Genomic DNA, 17,515 nt, shown 5'->3' with positions numbered 1-17,515 from the left:
GTGACCACTGGGGACTATGATGCGTGGTAATCGCCTCCTATTTGTAAGGAAGTCCTATTTGTGACCCTAAAACCCCTGTCCTTGGAGGGGAGGTGGCCACGGAAATGGGAAGGCCATATCCCAAGAAGGTCCTGCTGCCAGGAAACTGTGATACACTGAGAGTATTGGTTTGGGGATTTTCTTTCTTTCTTTCTTTCAAGAGACATGTACCCGAGGGTACAAGATTCGGGAGCTCTGCCATAATTTGCACCTGGGAAATTTTCACAACCGCCTCTAAAGCCTTTATCTTTTTCCCAAGAGTGTTGGTTTAGTGGCTTTTGAGAAGAGAATTGAAGTGTTTGGTTCTTCGTGGGGGCTGGGGTGTCTCCTGCCTGGACCCCCAGCCAGTTCCTTGATGACAGAGAAGTGGAGCTCTGATTTCTGGAGCTGACAACATGCAGATATTAGTGGGTTTTTGCTTAATCTGTGTGCAAAGAATGTGGGCTGGAGATTCATTGGCCTAACCCCTTTTTTAAGCTTTAGGAGGGAAAAAGAAATGCCCATAGAATGTGTCCGAACAGAGGCAGGAAGCTAAAGCTAAATTACACAAGAAGGCCCAAGTCATTTCGGTCACCCCTGGAACTGCGGGGGGGGGGGGGGGGAGGATGAAACACAGCTGACATAGGGACCCAGGGTCCAAATGTGGGAGTACTGACGTTTCCCACCATGGAGTTAGCGGTGCAACGCCCACCGGAGGAACCAGACACCTTTGTGCTAGGTACCCACGAGGGAAAGTTATAAAAAGAAGAAAAATTGCCATCCTGTGGTTTTGTATCAAAGAAGGCAGATGTGTAGAAGATGCTCTTCCCCTTGGTGTCTGGAAATATCGCATGGCCCAGCCTTTCCAGTCAGGTGAGATGTTGCTGCATCTGGATACCGTCAGACAGTACCTCATGGACTTCAATAGAATAAGAACCAAAACATGTACTGTTGCCCTCTCACCCTTCATGCTGCACACACAGCCCTGCGTTCACCAAATAGACACCACATAGCCTGATGGTCATTCAACGGGGTCATTCAAGGCATGATAGAGGGACCCCATTTCTAAAGATTCTGATTATCTTTCCCCCAGCCAACCCTAGCCTGTGGGATCCACACTGAGCCAAACACCAGCCTCCTTTACTCTATTCCCTGGTATGGAGCCAGCAAACCGCTTACACTCCCCGATCTAGCTCAGGTGCATCTCCTCCGTGAAGCCCTTCTTGATCCTGCAAAGCACAGGGGAGCACTTGCCCCATGGGACCGCATAGCAACTCGGGCCACATTCTTGCCCCAGCTCGGCGTGGCCTAGCTGTCTCTGCTTGTGGACACCTTGTATCGCCTGCCCCTGGGATTGTAGCCAGACCACAAGGAGATGCTCCTCAAGTGTTTCTTGAACTGATGAATATATTGTCAAATGAGGGGTATCCAGCTATTAGAAAAGATGTAAGAGTGGTTTATACATCATTGCATCCTGGATAAGCAAGGCAGTACTGCCTTACTGTGTTTTATCCGTAGCTTGAAGAATGTGGATTTATGTACTCGCAGCTAAAGAGTCTTTTTCTCGACATTTCCATATGATTTGGTTTAATGTTCTTAATATAGTCTTTCTCCTTTGCCCTGTGGACACACACACACACACACACACACACAGCATTTTTCCCCAGCCCTCCCTTCTCTCATACCCCTAGCCCCTTGCTCTTCCGCCGGACAAATGGCAGCAGCCCATGGATTCCCCTCCTTTGCTCCCTGTAGGGTTGCTCCCAGCAGCGATGGCTGGATTGCAGGCAGATGAGGCAATATAGACGTGCCCTTGTTCAGATCAACAGTAGTGACAAATATAACAGGACCATGCCCTTCCGAGCCCACTGGTGCCATCCTGCTCTTGTATGCACATCCCACACCCACGCCCCCTGTGACCTCACCATTCGTCCCCACACAAATCTTCTCCCATCCCTCCTGGTGGAGCTCCCCAGACCACATGTCTCCATGCCTCTCAAGGAAAACCCCCCTTATGGTATCACCATCACAGTGAGGGGTCCTGCCGCTGGCAGCACGTAGTGGGTCGTACTCCATCCAGCCGTTGCCCAGACCTCTGTCTGGTCAAACACTTGGCTTGGCTCAATTGACTTTTGGAGTTCCAAGACTTGGATGATTTCATCTTTTTCTTGCTCCGTATTTTGTCCCTCTCTTCACAGTGCCGCACCAACCTCTCTGCAGTATCCTCCAGACTCACTGACTTGCCTCCTTTAATATCTGCGGATTACCTGCGGTCCCATTCCCTCCTCCAGGATAACATACCTCTGTTCTGATCAACACGCACAACATAAAACCCAACTAAAATGATCCCAGATTTTTCCTGCTGTTTGAAGCCCAGCCATCACCTGACCTCACCAACCCCAGTCTCACTTGCCAGCAATTAGAGGCGGAATAGAATGGTGTGCTGTACAATGAAGAGATGGCCAGGTACCATTTGAGTGACACTCTCCCTCTCTGCAGAAATCAAAACTGACCCAAAGAAAGAAACCACGTGGTCATTGGAATCAAGAATCATAGTTCTGGTGTTTTCACACCAACAGAGAGCGAGCCTCTGAATTTACATCCTTGGCTGAACACTGGAGCTGGACCGTGGTGGACAAGTGTGTGTAAGGGCAGTTAAGGATGAGGAAGGTCCGTGGCCATGTGCAAACAGCCCTGAGCAGGACCCATCTCTTCAAGGCACAGAGCATTCCTATGACATCCTGTATCCTTTTAGCTAAAGATTCTAAATTACCCCCTCATTCGAGTGCCATAGGGTTGGAGTAGTAACTTTTGCTTTCCAGTCCGCAAACTTGACAGCTAAAAAATTAAACCCACAGGGTCTGAAGGGATAAATAATACTATTTTTACTTAATCACTTAATAGCTGGGTCCCAACTGGGTACCCCACAAGGCGTGAATGGAATCTTATTCATCTTTGTAAGTGAGCACAAGGTGCTTAATGTTTGTGGAATTTAAACAATCTCTTCATGGAAGCAGATATGTCATGGGACAAAATTTAATTCCATAGAAGTTTCTGTCTCCTATTAATTTTACACTTTTTTTTTTACTCCGCCAATAATTATACTTCATTAGAACATTATTTTTTAAATAATGGTCTCAAAGCTACATTATGAGTTTTTACTGCCAGAGCCGTTTTGAAACAAATGATCATTTTAGATTCAGAACTGTCTTCCAATTTGTCGGGTTTCTTATGGGAACCGCCCTGTGGCTCAGGGGTCACACAAGATCAGCTTCCACAAGCAATGACACGCTTTTCATGGACGATGAAATATGGAGATGTTTATGTGAAAAGTTATCCCTCTGGTTACAATTAAACTATCTTAACTTGGAAGTTCAGAAACTCCAAACACCAGGCCAATTAGCAACAGAGCTAAGACAGAACTGTAGAATAAGTGATTGTGTTCTGCCCAGCAGGAATTGGGTAGTGGCCTAGACTGGGGGCCGGCGGGGTCGGGGGAGGACAGACAATTATTTGTGGAAAAACATATTTTTCAGACAGTTGTATGGCCTGTTCCCTGGTTACCTATCTCAATTTGTACACATCTGTTAGCAATACCCCGTGCTACCACCAGAGGGAAGCAGAGAGAGGCAGACAGAATTGTCCGCTTTTTTTTTTTTTTTGGTCAAGCTAGAGATTCCATTTAATGGATTCTGACTTTTTCTCCAAAATACATTGATCACTGGGTGTTGTACGCAAACAATGAATTATGGAACACTACATCAAAAACTAATGATGTACTGTATGGTGACTAACATAACATAATAAAAAATACATTTATTCATATTAACTCAATGAGTCTCAGCTATGTATTTAAAACAAAACAACAACAACAACAACAACCCGGAGGCAGTTAGTATATTTTACAAAATAATATAAACAAATATTAGACCTATGATAAATATCCATTCAGTATTTTTACTGAGTGGCTGTTACTCTGCTAGGTACTGGGATTACAGCGATGAACAAGAATTAGTTCTGCCCCTGAGAAGCTCTCTGTCTCATGGGAAGCAGACATCTACTCAAATAACTGAAAATGCCATTGGATCAGTGCTTTATTAGGGGAATGGGTAGAATGCTTTGCAGCATAGGGCGAAGCCGGCTGCTCTCCTAACCGGTCCTGCATCTTCTTCTCTGCTTAAGCCTGACTCTCACACATTCCAGGCACATGCAGGCCAGTGTGTTGGGCACTTTTGTTCCTGTTCAGCCGCCTGGACAGCCCCCTCCCTCCAAGACACACATGCGCATGGCTACCCAAACTCCGCTCTTCTCTAGGATCCAGCGAGACCCTCTAGGACCCTTTCTCTGTGATGTCTCCAGAAAACCTCCAAACAGTTATTAATTGTGGTCATTTTATAATCACTCTCCTGCTTCATGGTATCTTGAACTGTTAGGAAAATCGCATCTGCCTTTAGCACATTCCAACTGTGTCCGCAAAGAGATGATAAGGTTTTGGAAGGCAGTAATTCTTCCTACTCTTGTTTGCCCCCACAGTGCCTGGCACAGCCCTTGTGGGGGAGGTGTGTGTAAATGCATGAACGAAGGAGGAATGTGTGTGTGTGTGTGCGTGTGCGTGTGCGTGTGTGTGTGTGTGTGTGCGCGCGCGCGCGCACGCACATGCTCTGTTCCTGCAGCCTCTCTTTATCGGTACCCGGATCTCTGTGCACCTGCACCCTGAGCCCGACATTTGACTGTGTGGGGCTGTCCTTGACAAGTTCTCCTTGCCCTTGCAGGATCGCAGTTCCCTATTTTTCGCTGTGTACACAGAAACACCCACGAAGAGGTTCCCGAGAGCTACTGCGACTCCAGCATGAAGCCTACCCCTGAGGAGGAGCCCTGCAACCTCTTCCCTTGCCCAGCCTTGTAAGATGCGGACGTCGCCTGTTACCGGGTCGCTTCTGGGGGCTTGTGCATAAGACCTTAGTAGCAGACATAAAATCTGTCTACACCTGATTTAGAGCCATGAGACTTGGTCTGTTCAGCAAGGGCACCTGTCTGGGGGTGAACTCGGCAGCTTGTAGCCTTTAGCCGTGAGCACACACCTGTGGTCATTTGGAGCAATTACGTGCAAGCTTGGTGGGGGAAAGCAAAGAGGAAGCTGAGAATTAGAGTCCGTCGTGGTCGGTGTTGTAGGTGAGCTGTGAGCAGGGAGAATGAGGAGAGTCACAAGTCCTTGGGCAAGAAGGAGTCGGGAAAAGTATCTCAGGAGAGGTCTTGGGGTGGTTACTGAATGATGAAGAGGACACTTCCAGAAGAACAAGGAGATAGGGTCTCCACATAATTTTCAAAGTAATAGAAACATTCTCCTACGTATTGAGCGTGTGCTGATTCTTGTGTAACTAAGAGACAAAGCAAGGTGACAGGGGAGCATCGTGCACCTGATGAGCAAGTAGCTCCTGAGAAGTAAAGAACTCTGGAGAAGATCTCTAAGAGCCAATGTGGGTTATGTTCTACAGGGGGATGCTAAAACTACCATTTGGAGTTTGGGGGGTTTTTTAGGTAAAAATCATTTGCACCTTCTCGGTTTTCTTTAATTTTCTAAAACTGGGCTGTCACCACTGGTAAAGAGCTTGCGGACAGAGTTACATTGCTTCATGGGGTCCGACCGTTAAGCTGTGCTCTGGGGTGAGGGCCGCCCCCCGTAATGTTAATGGTTCTGTGTGGTTTGGCTCTCGGGGTGGTGCGGGCTCTTGGGGCTGTGCCTTCTTCCCCGGCTGAAGGTGATCCGGCCTTCTTGCGTTCTCTCATTCCTGAGCTAGCTGGGACATCGGAGAGTGGTCCGAGTGCAGCAAAACCTGCGGCCTGGGCATGCAGCACCGCCAGGTCCTGTGCCGCCAGGTGTACGCCAACCGCAGCCTGACGGTGCAGCCGTACCGCTGCCAACACCTGGAGAAGCCCGAGACCACCAGCACGTGCCAGCTCAAGATCTGCAGCGAGTGGCAGATCCGGACGGACTGGACCTCGGTAGGCGGGGCGCGCAGGCTGGTCTGGAGCTCCCGCTCCCGGATTCCTGGCCGTTCCCCCCCACCCACTGCCGGCATCCCCACCCCACCAAAGGCCCCACTCAGGGACAGCCCTGAGGTCTCCTAGAGGGAACCCCTCCTGGAGAGTTCTGGAAGGACCGTCTAGCAAACCGTAGGATGCAACCAACAGCACGCTAGAGTTAAGGCTAGTGTGCCCCGATCCTCCGCAGCCCGTGGGAGTCACGTGCATACGGGGGTGACCTGTCTCCCGTGTCATGAGACATCTGCTCCTTCCAGTCTCATACCCGGGTTTCACAGGTGACAGAACGGAGGTCCAGAGCCACAGAGTAGATGGGACAGCCAAGTCGGTCTCAGAGAAGCGGTGGTGAGGTTTTTAGGGCTGGGCGGCTCCCCAGGGGGGCCCTGCATTGCAGGGGACTCGCGGCCACCCAGGGGGTCTCTCCGCGGTCATCATCCACTCAGGTGGCGGGTGACAAGGGTGAGGGCACCAGGGCTGGGGAGGCCCCCGGAGGTCAAGCTGCCCATCTCACTGACGTATCCGTGCTATTGTAGTGCTCAGTGCCCTGCGGAGTGGGGCAGAGAACCCGAGACGTGAAGTGCGTGAGCAATATCGGGGACGTGGTGGACGACGAGGAATGCAACATGAAGCTCCGGCCCAATGACATTGAGAACTGCGACATGGGGCCCTGTGCCAAGAGCTGGTTCCTCACCGAGTGGAGTGAACGGGTGAGCGGGCTTCCTAGGGCCACGACCCAGGGCTGCAGCGGCCCTGGGCGGGGCCTGCACGTCCCAGGGGCCCCAGCCCCATGAAGATGAGTCCCTAGCTGAGCATCCCAAGGCTTGGGGGAAAAGGCTTTCCCTCCTTACACAAAGACCGAGGGGCTGCAACGGTGAGCGCTGGGCCTGAAAGAATTAGTTCTCCTTTGCACTGCACGTGAACGTTAGTGAAATCCTGAATGAAGTGAACAGGTCTCCCACGCCTCGTATGTTGTGTGAGCTCCTGGCATATAAAAGGCACTCAGCCAGTGGCAGGCCCCTTCCCTCCTTCTTACAACAGTTCACGGACTGCCCCCCTTCCCCAGTAACCTGGCCTCCCTTGGGGTCCCTGGGGGCAGGTGTCAAAGATGAAGTCTGAGGCATGTACAGTTAACTGTGTGCAAGGGAAAGCGGCAAGAGATAGAGTTCATCTGTCAAAGACAAAACTAGGGGCGCCTGGGTGGCTCAGTCGGTTAAGCGTCTGACTCTTGATTTCGGCCCAGGTCGTGATCTCAGGGTCGTGAGATCAGCCCAATGCAGTGCTCCCCTGGGCATGGAGTCTACTTGAGATTCTCTCTCTCTCCCTCCTCCTCTGCCCCCCCACCGTCACTCACATGCGTGCATGTGCACGCTTGCTTTTTTAAAAAAAAAAGAAAAATAAAAATGACAAAAATAGGATTTATAGGGATTCTGGAATTGGGTCATGGTGACCATTACACAACAGTGTAGATGTAATCAATTTCCCTGAAATATACACTTAAAATGATTACAATGGTAAATTTTATGTTGCATGTATTTTACCACAATAAAACAAAGGTTTAGGGAAAAGTACTAAGCAGAATTACAGAGCATACCTTGGGGTGGGGAAGAGAGAGGGGGAAGAGGATAATGAGCTCTACCTTCCTTTTCTTACGGAAGCTGACTGATGGACTGGCAGTGGGAGAGGGCATCCGGGGATTCCTGCCAGGGCAGCAGACTGGCCCCCACACCAAGGGAGTATGGGTTTCTGGATTCTCTAGAGCCCTTGCCGGTTGAACTGGGATGGAAACAGGACTGGCTGTCTCTGTCCTTAGTGCCTTCCTCTCAGCTGGGCCAGGTGGGCCGTTTCCCTCACCGGAATTCCTCACCATGCTCTCAAACTGGAGTGTGCCTACAGGTCACCTGGGAACCCCCACGGGGGTTCGGGGGCTGAGTCTGAGTCCCCGCTGGGAGGTGGGCCCGGGAATCTGCCTTCCTAACAGGCTCCCAGGGGCTGTGGAGGCCGCTGGGCCAAGGGTAAGAGGGGACCAGGCTAGTTCCTAGAGTGTCAGGAAACACTGAGCTCGGGAGCCTCCTCTCCCCGTGGCATCTATGGGAACGACAGGGCTCTGTCTCAAGTTCAGAGGGGGAAAGCTTCCTGTGTCGCCAGCCCGCCACGTGGGTGGATTCCTGGGCCAGCATCCCTCCCACTGGTGAGCGCCCACCATGGCGTGGTTGTCCAGTGTTCTGAGCATCACCCGGCAAATGCTCATAGGGGTTTCTACCACATCCAGCGCTAAGACACCCCTGAATTTCATCACCGTGATCACAGTAACACTCCACCTCAGCAGGGGGAGTGGTGGAGGAACAGCCTTGCCAATGCAGCCTTCACCCCACATGCGGAGATCATCCTGGAGATTTTTAACGAGTGATGGATCTGCTGTGGATTCCTGACACCTTGTGGCTTCTGGCCATGCCCCTTGGTCCCCAGAGGGCCTCCAGATAGAGAGCCCATATGTAATCACTGAACTCTAAGGACAAGCAGCGAATAGGGCCTCTGTCCCAGGAATGGGCTGAAATGGGCAAATGAGCCCTTGGGAAGGCACCGACTCAAAGGAAACAAATGGAGGCTAGGTGCTCTCAAAATGTGTCCGTGGATTCAGACTTGGGCACCGGAGGCCGAGTCCAGCAGGGCCATTCTATCTGCACTTCCCCTTTACCCCCATCCAAGCCTCCCAGCAGAACACACCTCAGCTCCTGGCAGGCAAGCAGTCCTGGGAGGCCGTCTAGAAGCCACTGTGGTCAGTCTCCTGCCGGCATGAGGAGCTCTCTGCAGCGTCCCTGACTCAGCCCAGCTCCTTCCCAGAAATTCTCAGGTTGAGGCCGTTGCCCACAGTGTCCAGAGGGTTTCTTTGGCATGGGACCAAAATGTGTCTTGCGAACTCCCACTCTGGTCGTGTAGAACATGGGTGTCCCCCCCGCAAACACACACTGCAGCCCTACAGATATTTCTAGACCTCTTCCTCCTCTTCTCCTAAAAATTCTTAGGTCCTTCAACTTTTGTTTCTGGATTTCTAGCCATCCCCAAATGCGTTTGGGTTCACAGTAAACACCGCGAAGTTAGTGTGCAAACAAACGAATAAAGAGAATGATGCCAGGCTTCCATTTTTCTACTGGGAAGACTTTTTGTAAAATAATTTTGGACTAAAATTATTTTTGTCAGATATACATAAGACCTTAAGCTAAAATGTCTGTGTCCTATAATATAAAAGTTTGTGATACAAACACAGAATTTATGATACCAGTTTAAGTTATGAAACAAAAGGAGCAAGATCATTTGAAGTCTAGAGCACTTAAACCCTTTTAATCCTTAATATAGTATATGAACTCTCATAAAGAACATGCAGAGCTTAAGGTAATAATTTCTTCCATGAATATTCAATGACTCGTATGTCCAAGTAGACTGGAGCTTGGAAATTTTTCTAAAGGTTCACATTCACCAGAGGAAATAGAGGTTTTAGAATGCTCGTGTATGGGACGCCTGGGTGGCTCAGTTGGTTGAGCGGCTGCCTTCGGCTCAGGTCATGATCCCAGCGTCCTGGGATCGAGTCCCACATCGGGCTCCTTGCTCGGCGGGGAGCCTGCTTCTCCCTCTGCCTCTGTCTGCCTGTGCTCGCTCGCTCTCCCTCTGTCGCTGAAAAATAAATAAAATCTTTAAAAAAAAAAAAAAAAGAATGCTCGTGTAAAGGTTAAAAGAGCTGAAATTATTTTCTCAGTAAATACTTCCTCACCTTCATCAATCATTATTCTAAAACATAAAGAAAATTATTTATATAACACAATATAATCAATAAAAAGCTACATACAAAGACAGGCGATGCAAGACAACTGAGTTTATAATGCATCTCAAATATTTCATCTAAAATATTTATCATAGTTCTTATATGACTACACACTTAATAACTTATCTTTACTTAACAAAATAGTAAAAATGCCATTTCTACTTTTTTAATGGGTATTTGCAAACATTTTCTCTCAAATATATTTTTCACTTAAATAATATGCATTTCCAGTTAAAGACCTAATGTAGTTATGGATCAAAATAATGTTCATTTTTTCTGGTCATAAAGTAACACATACTGCTATTAAAAAAAAAAAATCAGAGGGTGCCTGGGTGGCTCAGTGAGTTAAAGCCTCTGCCTTCGGCTCAGGTCATGATCCGAGGGTCCTGGGATCGAGCCCCGCATTGGGCTCTCTGCTCAGCAGGGAGCCTGCTTCCCCCTCTCTCTGCCTGCCTCTCTGCCTACTTGTGATCTCTGTCTGTCAAATAAATAAATAAAATCTTTAAAAAAAATCAGAAAAGCATACCTATAATCTCTTCACTAGCAGATAATAATTTAAAATTTTTAAGCTATGTTGTTAAGCTTTTTTCTACTCATAAATACTTTATATATATAGCTTTTTTTGTACTCATACATATTTAAAAGATACAAATCATAATACTATACAGGTATAATTTAGTGGCCTTCCTTTTTCACATATGATTAATTATACACACGTTAGTGGCATTAAAAACCTTTAGAGCATGAATTTTAATTAGACTAAGCTATTGTTTGTCTACTATAACTGAATCAACCCCTATTCTTTATTTCCTCTCCAACAAATACTTGTAAATTTCCTTTTAATGTAAATTTGCTTTACTTTTTAACATAAGTACTCGCTGAATCTAACCCTTGTCTTAAAATTCTAAATAGAGAAAAGATGAGCTCTTTATTCTTCTGTTTAAAGAATTTCTTTGCTCTTTTTTTGAAAGATGTTTTAAGCCATGTCAGTTTAGTGCTCTGATATAAATAAGTAGGTAATTTTGCTTTATCGGCCCCCAGAACACAATGTTATTACTGAATGTTCATGCCTGGAGAAGATGAGTGGGAAGGAGGTGTGGGTGGTTTTCAGGAATGTGCATTGACCCTCAGTTTCCTCATTGGTAACATTGCTGAATGAGCATTATGGGATAACCTACTTGAACCATGACCTGGTTGAGGTTGGTGCTCTGGGGTGGGCCTTGGAGTCACCACGTAGACCTGGGAATGACCAGCTAGTGTCAGTCTTTCACACTTGAGTAGCGGCTTTATGTAAAATCAACCTTGTTAAGCTTTAGCTGAGCTCTGCTATTTTTTTTGCAATGGCAGTAAACATGTATTAAGCACCTAGTAATGTCATGCATGAGTGAGATACACCCTCCATGTAATGAGCTCAAGGGGGAGAGATTAAAGAAAATGTGATTGAAGTGCACGAACACTTAAGGATCCAGAATACATCCTATTGCCCAATTTAAGATCAAATTCATTAATCTCTACTTGATTAAATTGAATGTGTAAACTCAAACCTGGGTCTTCTCTTAAACTTCCAGGGCTGTGTAGTTTTCTGACTCAATGACTCATCATAAACACGTCTTTGCAGCCACCTTTAATTGAGGGCAGACCTTAGCAGACATGTACATCATACACTTTTTAGTTCTGTAAATCAATGACAGGTTTAAACACGCAGACAATATTTAATCACAACAGACCAAAAAAACAAACAAACAAAAAAACACTTAGAAAGTCCACCAGCCTCAATTTTGTAACACCTAATATCTAAGGATATTTTCCAAGAGAAGAAAATAAGACGTTGAGCTTTTTGTTACTTAATTATGGAAGATGATACATGAACCTGAAATTCAGGAAGAGCCATTAGAGCCTTGTAGTTGGTCCCTCCAGGGCTGATTGGGCCAAATTTAGCATTCAGCTGTCACTGGAGCAAGAACACAATCCTCAAGACACTGTTGCTTAGAAATTTCATGCGTTTCTGTGATTTGTCAGGCCGGGAGTTCAGCTAGGAGTCAGGTCCTTTTCTGACTACCAAGAGAATTTGTCCCTTTCTCAGGCATGTCCTTCAGGGACAGTGAATGGGTGTGTTTCAGTGCCTGGCTTCAGAGGGTGGTCCCTGCTGCCCAGCAGGGGCCCATCGTTCCCCCTCATTCCTGCTAGGAGGCTTCCAAGCCAGGGCCGGTGTGGGGAACTACTTCCAAGTTGAAATGCCTTGTGCTTTTTGCTGCCGGTCATGTAATAAAGAGAAGTCCCTCGGTAGGGTTCATCCCCATAGTGTTCTCTCATTGGGCACTTGGCTTGGTCCTTAACATTCTTCTTTTATATGAAGCACATGGGGATATGGGGAAATTTTCCCAGATGTGAGGACATTACTTGGTTTGGAAAGCAGAACTTAAGTTAGCCAAATGGAAATTACAGGGAAAGAAATATTCTTAGGGTTTGAAACAAGAAGTTAACTTAATTTGCCTTGTATTCTTCAGGAGGATTTCAATATCTTGAGTGTTTAAAGCTAGGAAAGAGACCACATCATATATGGCTGAAGCAAAAAAACCTTTAGCTTAGAACATTCCAATTAATGTAACAAAGGATTTTGTTGTTGTTTTGTTGTAAAAAGGACTGACTCCTTGGCTCCCATTCCTAATAACAATGCAGATAGAGTCATGCAAAGGGTTTGTGAGCCTGTGAGGGAGAAGAAAAAAACATTTCCTCTATCCTCTTAAGTTCTGCAGTAGAAGCCTGCAAATTAAACTGACAAAAGCAAGATTAACAGGAGAAAAGCCAACACGTTTTATGTGATGTTAATTTCTCTGTGTGGCACAGGGAACCTCAAAGGAAAGAAGTGAAAATCCCAAAGATGCAGTTGGGCTTGAACGCCTCTATACCATTTTAACAAAGAGTGATAAATTCTGAAGAAATGACTAGACAAAGGAAAGTGGCTGAGAAATATATGGGGGAACCTAATGGAAGAGAAGGGTTATTTTCGTAAAGTTTATTTCTTTGAACTCATCTTGGCATCAGATCCCCAACACCAATTATAAAAATGTTCTCTTCTTCCTGATACCAGGTGGAAATTTATGCTCTGCTTTTAGACAGGGAGAAGAAGGGCAGAGAACCTTTCCTGGATCTGTTGTTTTTCAATTGCCTTCAGTTCAAAATAAGTCAAAGCAGCATATTGTGGGGTGGCATGTTCTAATCCCCTTCGGGCTCTTTGTTCCAGAGAGATTCTTCCCTGAATAGTTAGGCCCAGCCCAGCAGCAGTCATGGAAATGTTTGCCTGGTCTTCTGGGTTATGATTTTACAAGACTAGGTAGGAATGCACAAAAATGAAAATGGAAACTTTGTTAAGGAACCAGGGATATATTTTTTTCTTTCCTCAAATTTTATCTAAATTATATTGCTTTTGCTTATTTTTAAAAAAATAGTCATATTGATAAAAACAAACAAAAAACAGTGACTCTGTTTTTAAGGGAATACCCAGCAGAAACCCTTAGAATGGGCTCTGGTTGTTCTCTAAAAGGCCACTTTCAGAGTTGGAACATGCTGGTAACAGAAGAGAAAGGAACAAGGAAGGACCCAAGTCTGTGTTCATTTATTTGACTGATATTCATGGATTTGCCCATGGGTAAGGTGTTGACCTGAGAAGGAAGTAAAAATGATTCAGTAGTCCCTGACTTCACTGAGCCTACTTCTATAAAGGAAAAAATAAAGCAGGACATAAAGAACTGTAATACACAGGAAGATAGGAGGATAAACCATGCCTTGAGAATTCCGAGGCTGGAAAGAGTATATTGAATCAGGCAATCAAGGGAGTTTTCACAGAGGAGATGGCCTTTGAGCTGAGCCTTCATGGATTCCGATGTATCCTCATGAAGAGAAAGAGTGCTCTAGGCAGTTAGAAGGAACAGCATGGACAAGGCACCATGAGCACTTCATGCAATCAGGAAGTAGAGGACCCAAGCTCTGTCCAGCATGAGCTGTGTGGGAAAGAATATTGGGAAGTTAGCCTAGAAGACCAAGGTTGACTGAGGTTGTCTTATAGGAGAGCTTGAATGCCAGGTGGGGAGATCCATGTTGGACTGGGATGGCATCAAAGGGATTTTCAACATGGCACTCCCAGCACCTGGAAGCCCAGCAAATTAGAAAAGGTGGTGAAACTGAGCCACGAGCTGGGACCATAGTCCAGGGGAAGAACATCAGTGGTGTTGGGAACCATGGGCAGAAAGAAACAGGACAGGAAAAATGTGGTGAAACTGGAATCTGTGAGACATGAAGGCTGGCTCGATGACAGAAGCAAGAACTCAAAAGAATGGTCAACTTTTGAATCCTGGTAGAAATTTAAGCACAAATTGGAAAGCCAAGAGTAGTAATGGGGTTGGTGGTGAGGCGGTGCTGCACTGTTCTACATGGTGAACATGAGGTATCTGGGGAGCACTCAGATAAGAGATCCAGAAAGTTCTGAACAGGCAGGAAGAGAAAGCAAAATAAGGCAGCATTCCAAAGCATTTCAAGATAGATGGAAAATGCTCTTTCAGACAGATGGAAAAGCATTTGGTGTATGACTCAGGAATGTGTTTAGTAGGCCTTAGATGAGGACAGAGTATGCTTGCAGGAGAGAAATCACTGGTGGTTACATCGCTTTCAGTGAAGACCTTGCCTCAGTTTCTCTACCTTAGAGTGGGGATATATATTTCAAGCCCCCATACCATTTACTGAGCACCTGCTATATGCAGACCACATTATTCATTACCTGTAATCCTGCCAGGAATGTGCTCCTATGCCAGCTGTCCAGATGAGCATGCCACAGATGGAAGAGGCTGGGTCCCTTGCCCCAGGCCATCCAGCTAGTAGGAATATTAACAAGGATATGCTTGGTTCCCAGGTCAAGTTCTTTTTCTATAGGAAGCTGTCTGCTAATACTGTCACAGCTGTGGCCTTCAGGGACTGAGACCCCTGCCTTACTATCAGGCAGCAATGTTGAGGTGACAGATGTCACTTCCCCAGCTTCCCCAGAACAGCCCAGACTCAGCTACCAGCAAGTAGACCTATGCCCAAGTGCTCATGCTTTCATTCTTCTGCTGCTGGATCTATTTTCAAAAGCAAAAGTCAAAACAGGTTGCCTGACAAGTGTAAGCATATCCATCGCAACAATGGGACAGGATATTTGGAATGAAGACTGTCCTAGAAAAGCTAAGATGGAGGTTTGCTATACTGATGTCCCGTAATGGAATAGGCTGTGCATGAAAAATGGTCAGAGATTCCTAGGGGAAATAGTAAGCAGGGAAACAAGATGTTCAGTCCTTCATGTCATTAGAAAGGGGCCCCAGAGCCTGCAGGGGGCCTCCCCTCTAACGCACCCATCTCCTGTCTTGCAGTGCTCAGCAGAGTGTGGGGCTGGAGTGCGGACACGCTCCGTGGTGTGCATGACGAACCACATCAGCAGCCTGCCCCTGGAGGGCTGTGGGAACAACCGGCCTGCGGAGGCCACCCCTTGTGACAATGGGCCCTGCACAGGCAAGGTGGAGTGGTTTGCAGGGAGCTGGAGTCAGGTGAGTGGCGGGAGCTGGCTGGGTTCCTCCGTCCCTGGTCAGAGAGCATACACACTGGGGTGCGGGGGGTGGGTGAGTCAGGAAACCGGACTCGGTGTACCCCAGGCATCCTGGGTCTGAATCCCCGTGGTGGCCCTGGAGAAGCTGCTTATGCTCTGGAGCCTCTTTCAGTCAGCAGAGTTTCTTGAGCACCTACTATGTGCTCATCTCAGCACCTAGAATATGTCAATGAGCAACACAAATATCCCTGCCCTCAGGGAGCTTATGATCCAGCATGGTTTCTTCGTCTGTAAAAGGCTGTTAATGACCGTACTGTGTGAGGTTGTTTTTAGAAGAAATGAAGTAATGTCTCTGAAGAATGCAGCATAGTGCCTGACCCAAACACACAATAAATCGTAGCTGCTGCTGCCATATTGTCCCTAACAAAGCTGGTTTTGTTTGTATTTGAGTGTCAGAAGCCCACATAAATGTGATCCAGCGATCCTGCTTGTGGGGATATATCCAAAGGAAACAAAACCACTGTCTCAAAGAGGTGCCTGCACTGCCATGTTCATAGCAACATTATTCACAATAGCCAAGGTCTGAAAATAGCCTAAGTGTCTGTTGATAACCTAAGGAAGATGTGGTGTGTAGATATACATTATGTATATATTGTGTCTATATATAAAATGGAATATATAATAATATGTAATTATTATATGTAATATATAATTTTATATTATATTATATATTATGTATAATTATATGCATTTATATGTTATATAATTTTATATATTTTATAAAATATATATTAATATAATATTATATATATTATATGTATATTATAAATATATGTTATAATATATTAATATATTTTATAAAATGTACAAATATATGATATATAAAATTATGTATTATATATCACATATATAAATATGATTTATATTATAATTATACATGATAATATATAATATGTATATATTACATAAAATATATTGTATATTGTGTATATGTTGTATATACATACTATATATATAAAATACATATACACATTATGTATATTATATATTATATTGTATTGTTATATATTATATTTTTATATATTATATTTATATATACAATGGAATATTATTCAACCATAAAAAGGAAGGAAATCCTGCCCTTCATGACAACATGGATAGACCTGAAGGACCTTATGCTAAGTTAAATGGGCCAAACAGTGAAAGACTGATACTGCATGGTTTAACTTATATGTGGAATTTGAAAAACAAATGAAACTCAGGGAAATGCAGAATGGCAGTTGCCAGGGTCTGGAGGGGGGTGCATGGGGAGAGGTTGGTAAAAGGGTACAGACGTTCAGTGATAAGATGACTATGTTCTAAGGATCTAACATATAACACGGTGATACAACTGATCATACTGGCTCAGTGAAATTTGCTAAGAGAGCAGGATGTAAGCATTCTCGCATACACACAGAAGAGGTGACTATGTGAGGTGACAGGTGTGTGAATTAACTTGACTGTGAGAATCCTTTCATAATACCTATGTACATCGAATTGTCATTTGTACATTTTAAATATATCACAATTTTACTTGGCGATTATAGCTCAGTAAAACTGAGGGAGGGGAATAGAAGCAGATAGAGGAAAAATTGCGATTGTTGCCCACATAGAGCAGATCATACAGAATAACTTTAATAAAATAATTTCATCGATCAACTGATTTTTTTCCTCGGCATTCCAAAATTGAATACACCCCCCCTAAGAACATGTGGAAAAGATTGTTCCCTCTTCCTGCCCTGTTCTGATTGCTATTAGTATTTTGAGTTCTTGGGCCCCTTAGCATTTGGCTCTCAGGGCTGACTTGTTCTCCAAGGACTTTCTGGCTGATGGTCATGATTTACACATTATCAGGACCTCTGGCTCCATTCAGAATTTTATTTCTTTTAAGTAGCTCTAAAAACAGGCCCTGAAAAAAATAGACTGCCCTGTCCTTGTAAGCTGATACAACCCCCTTGGAAAGCAGTTTGGCAATAAAATTCAAGAGCCATAAAAATGTTCACTTGCCTTAACCAGTCACTCCACTT

The 17,515-nt window shown here is 45.5% G+C and overlaps 1 protein-coding gene across 2 annotated transcripts in view; it reads left to right on the top strand.

Moving 5' to 3' along the window:
• The window catches only part of THSD4 (thrombospondin type 1 domain containing 4), a 551,822-nt gene that overhangs the window by 520,124 nt on the left and 14,183 nt on the right, over positions 1-17,515 (top strand). For both annotated transcript variants that reach the window (XM_032864919.1, XM_032864920.1), the window contains 4 exons: positions 4,791-4,920; positions 5,817-6,021; positions 6,594-6,767; positions 15,277-15,450. In XM_032864919.1, the coding sequence (XP_032720810.1) occupies positions 4,791-4,920; positions 5,817-6,021; positions 6,594-6,767; positions 15,277-15,450 (683 nt within the window). The remainder of the gene's footprint in view (positions 1-4,790; positions 4,921-5,816; positions 6,022-6,593; positions 6,768-15,276; positions 15,451-17,515) is intronic.

The sequence above is a fragment of the Lontra canadensis genome, unplaced genomic scaffold, assembly GCF_010015895.1.
Source record: "Lontra canadensis isolate GAN:19392208 unplaced genomic scaffold, GSC_riverotter_1.0 scaffold28, whole genome shotgun sequence".
NCBI lineage: Eukaryota > Metazoa > Chordata > Mammalia > Carnivora > Mustelidae > Lontra > Lontra canadensis.
This window is presented reverse-complemented; position numbering and strand designations above follow the sequence as displayed.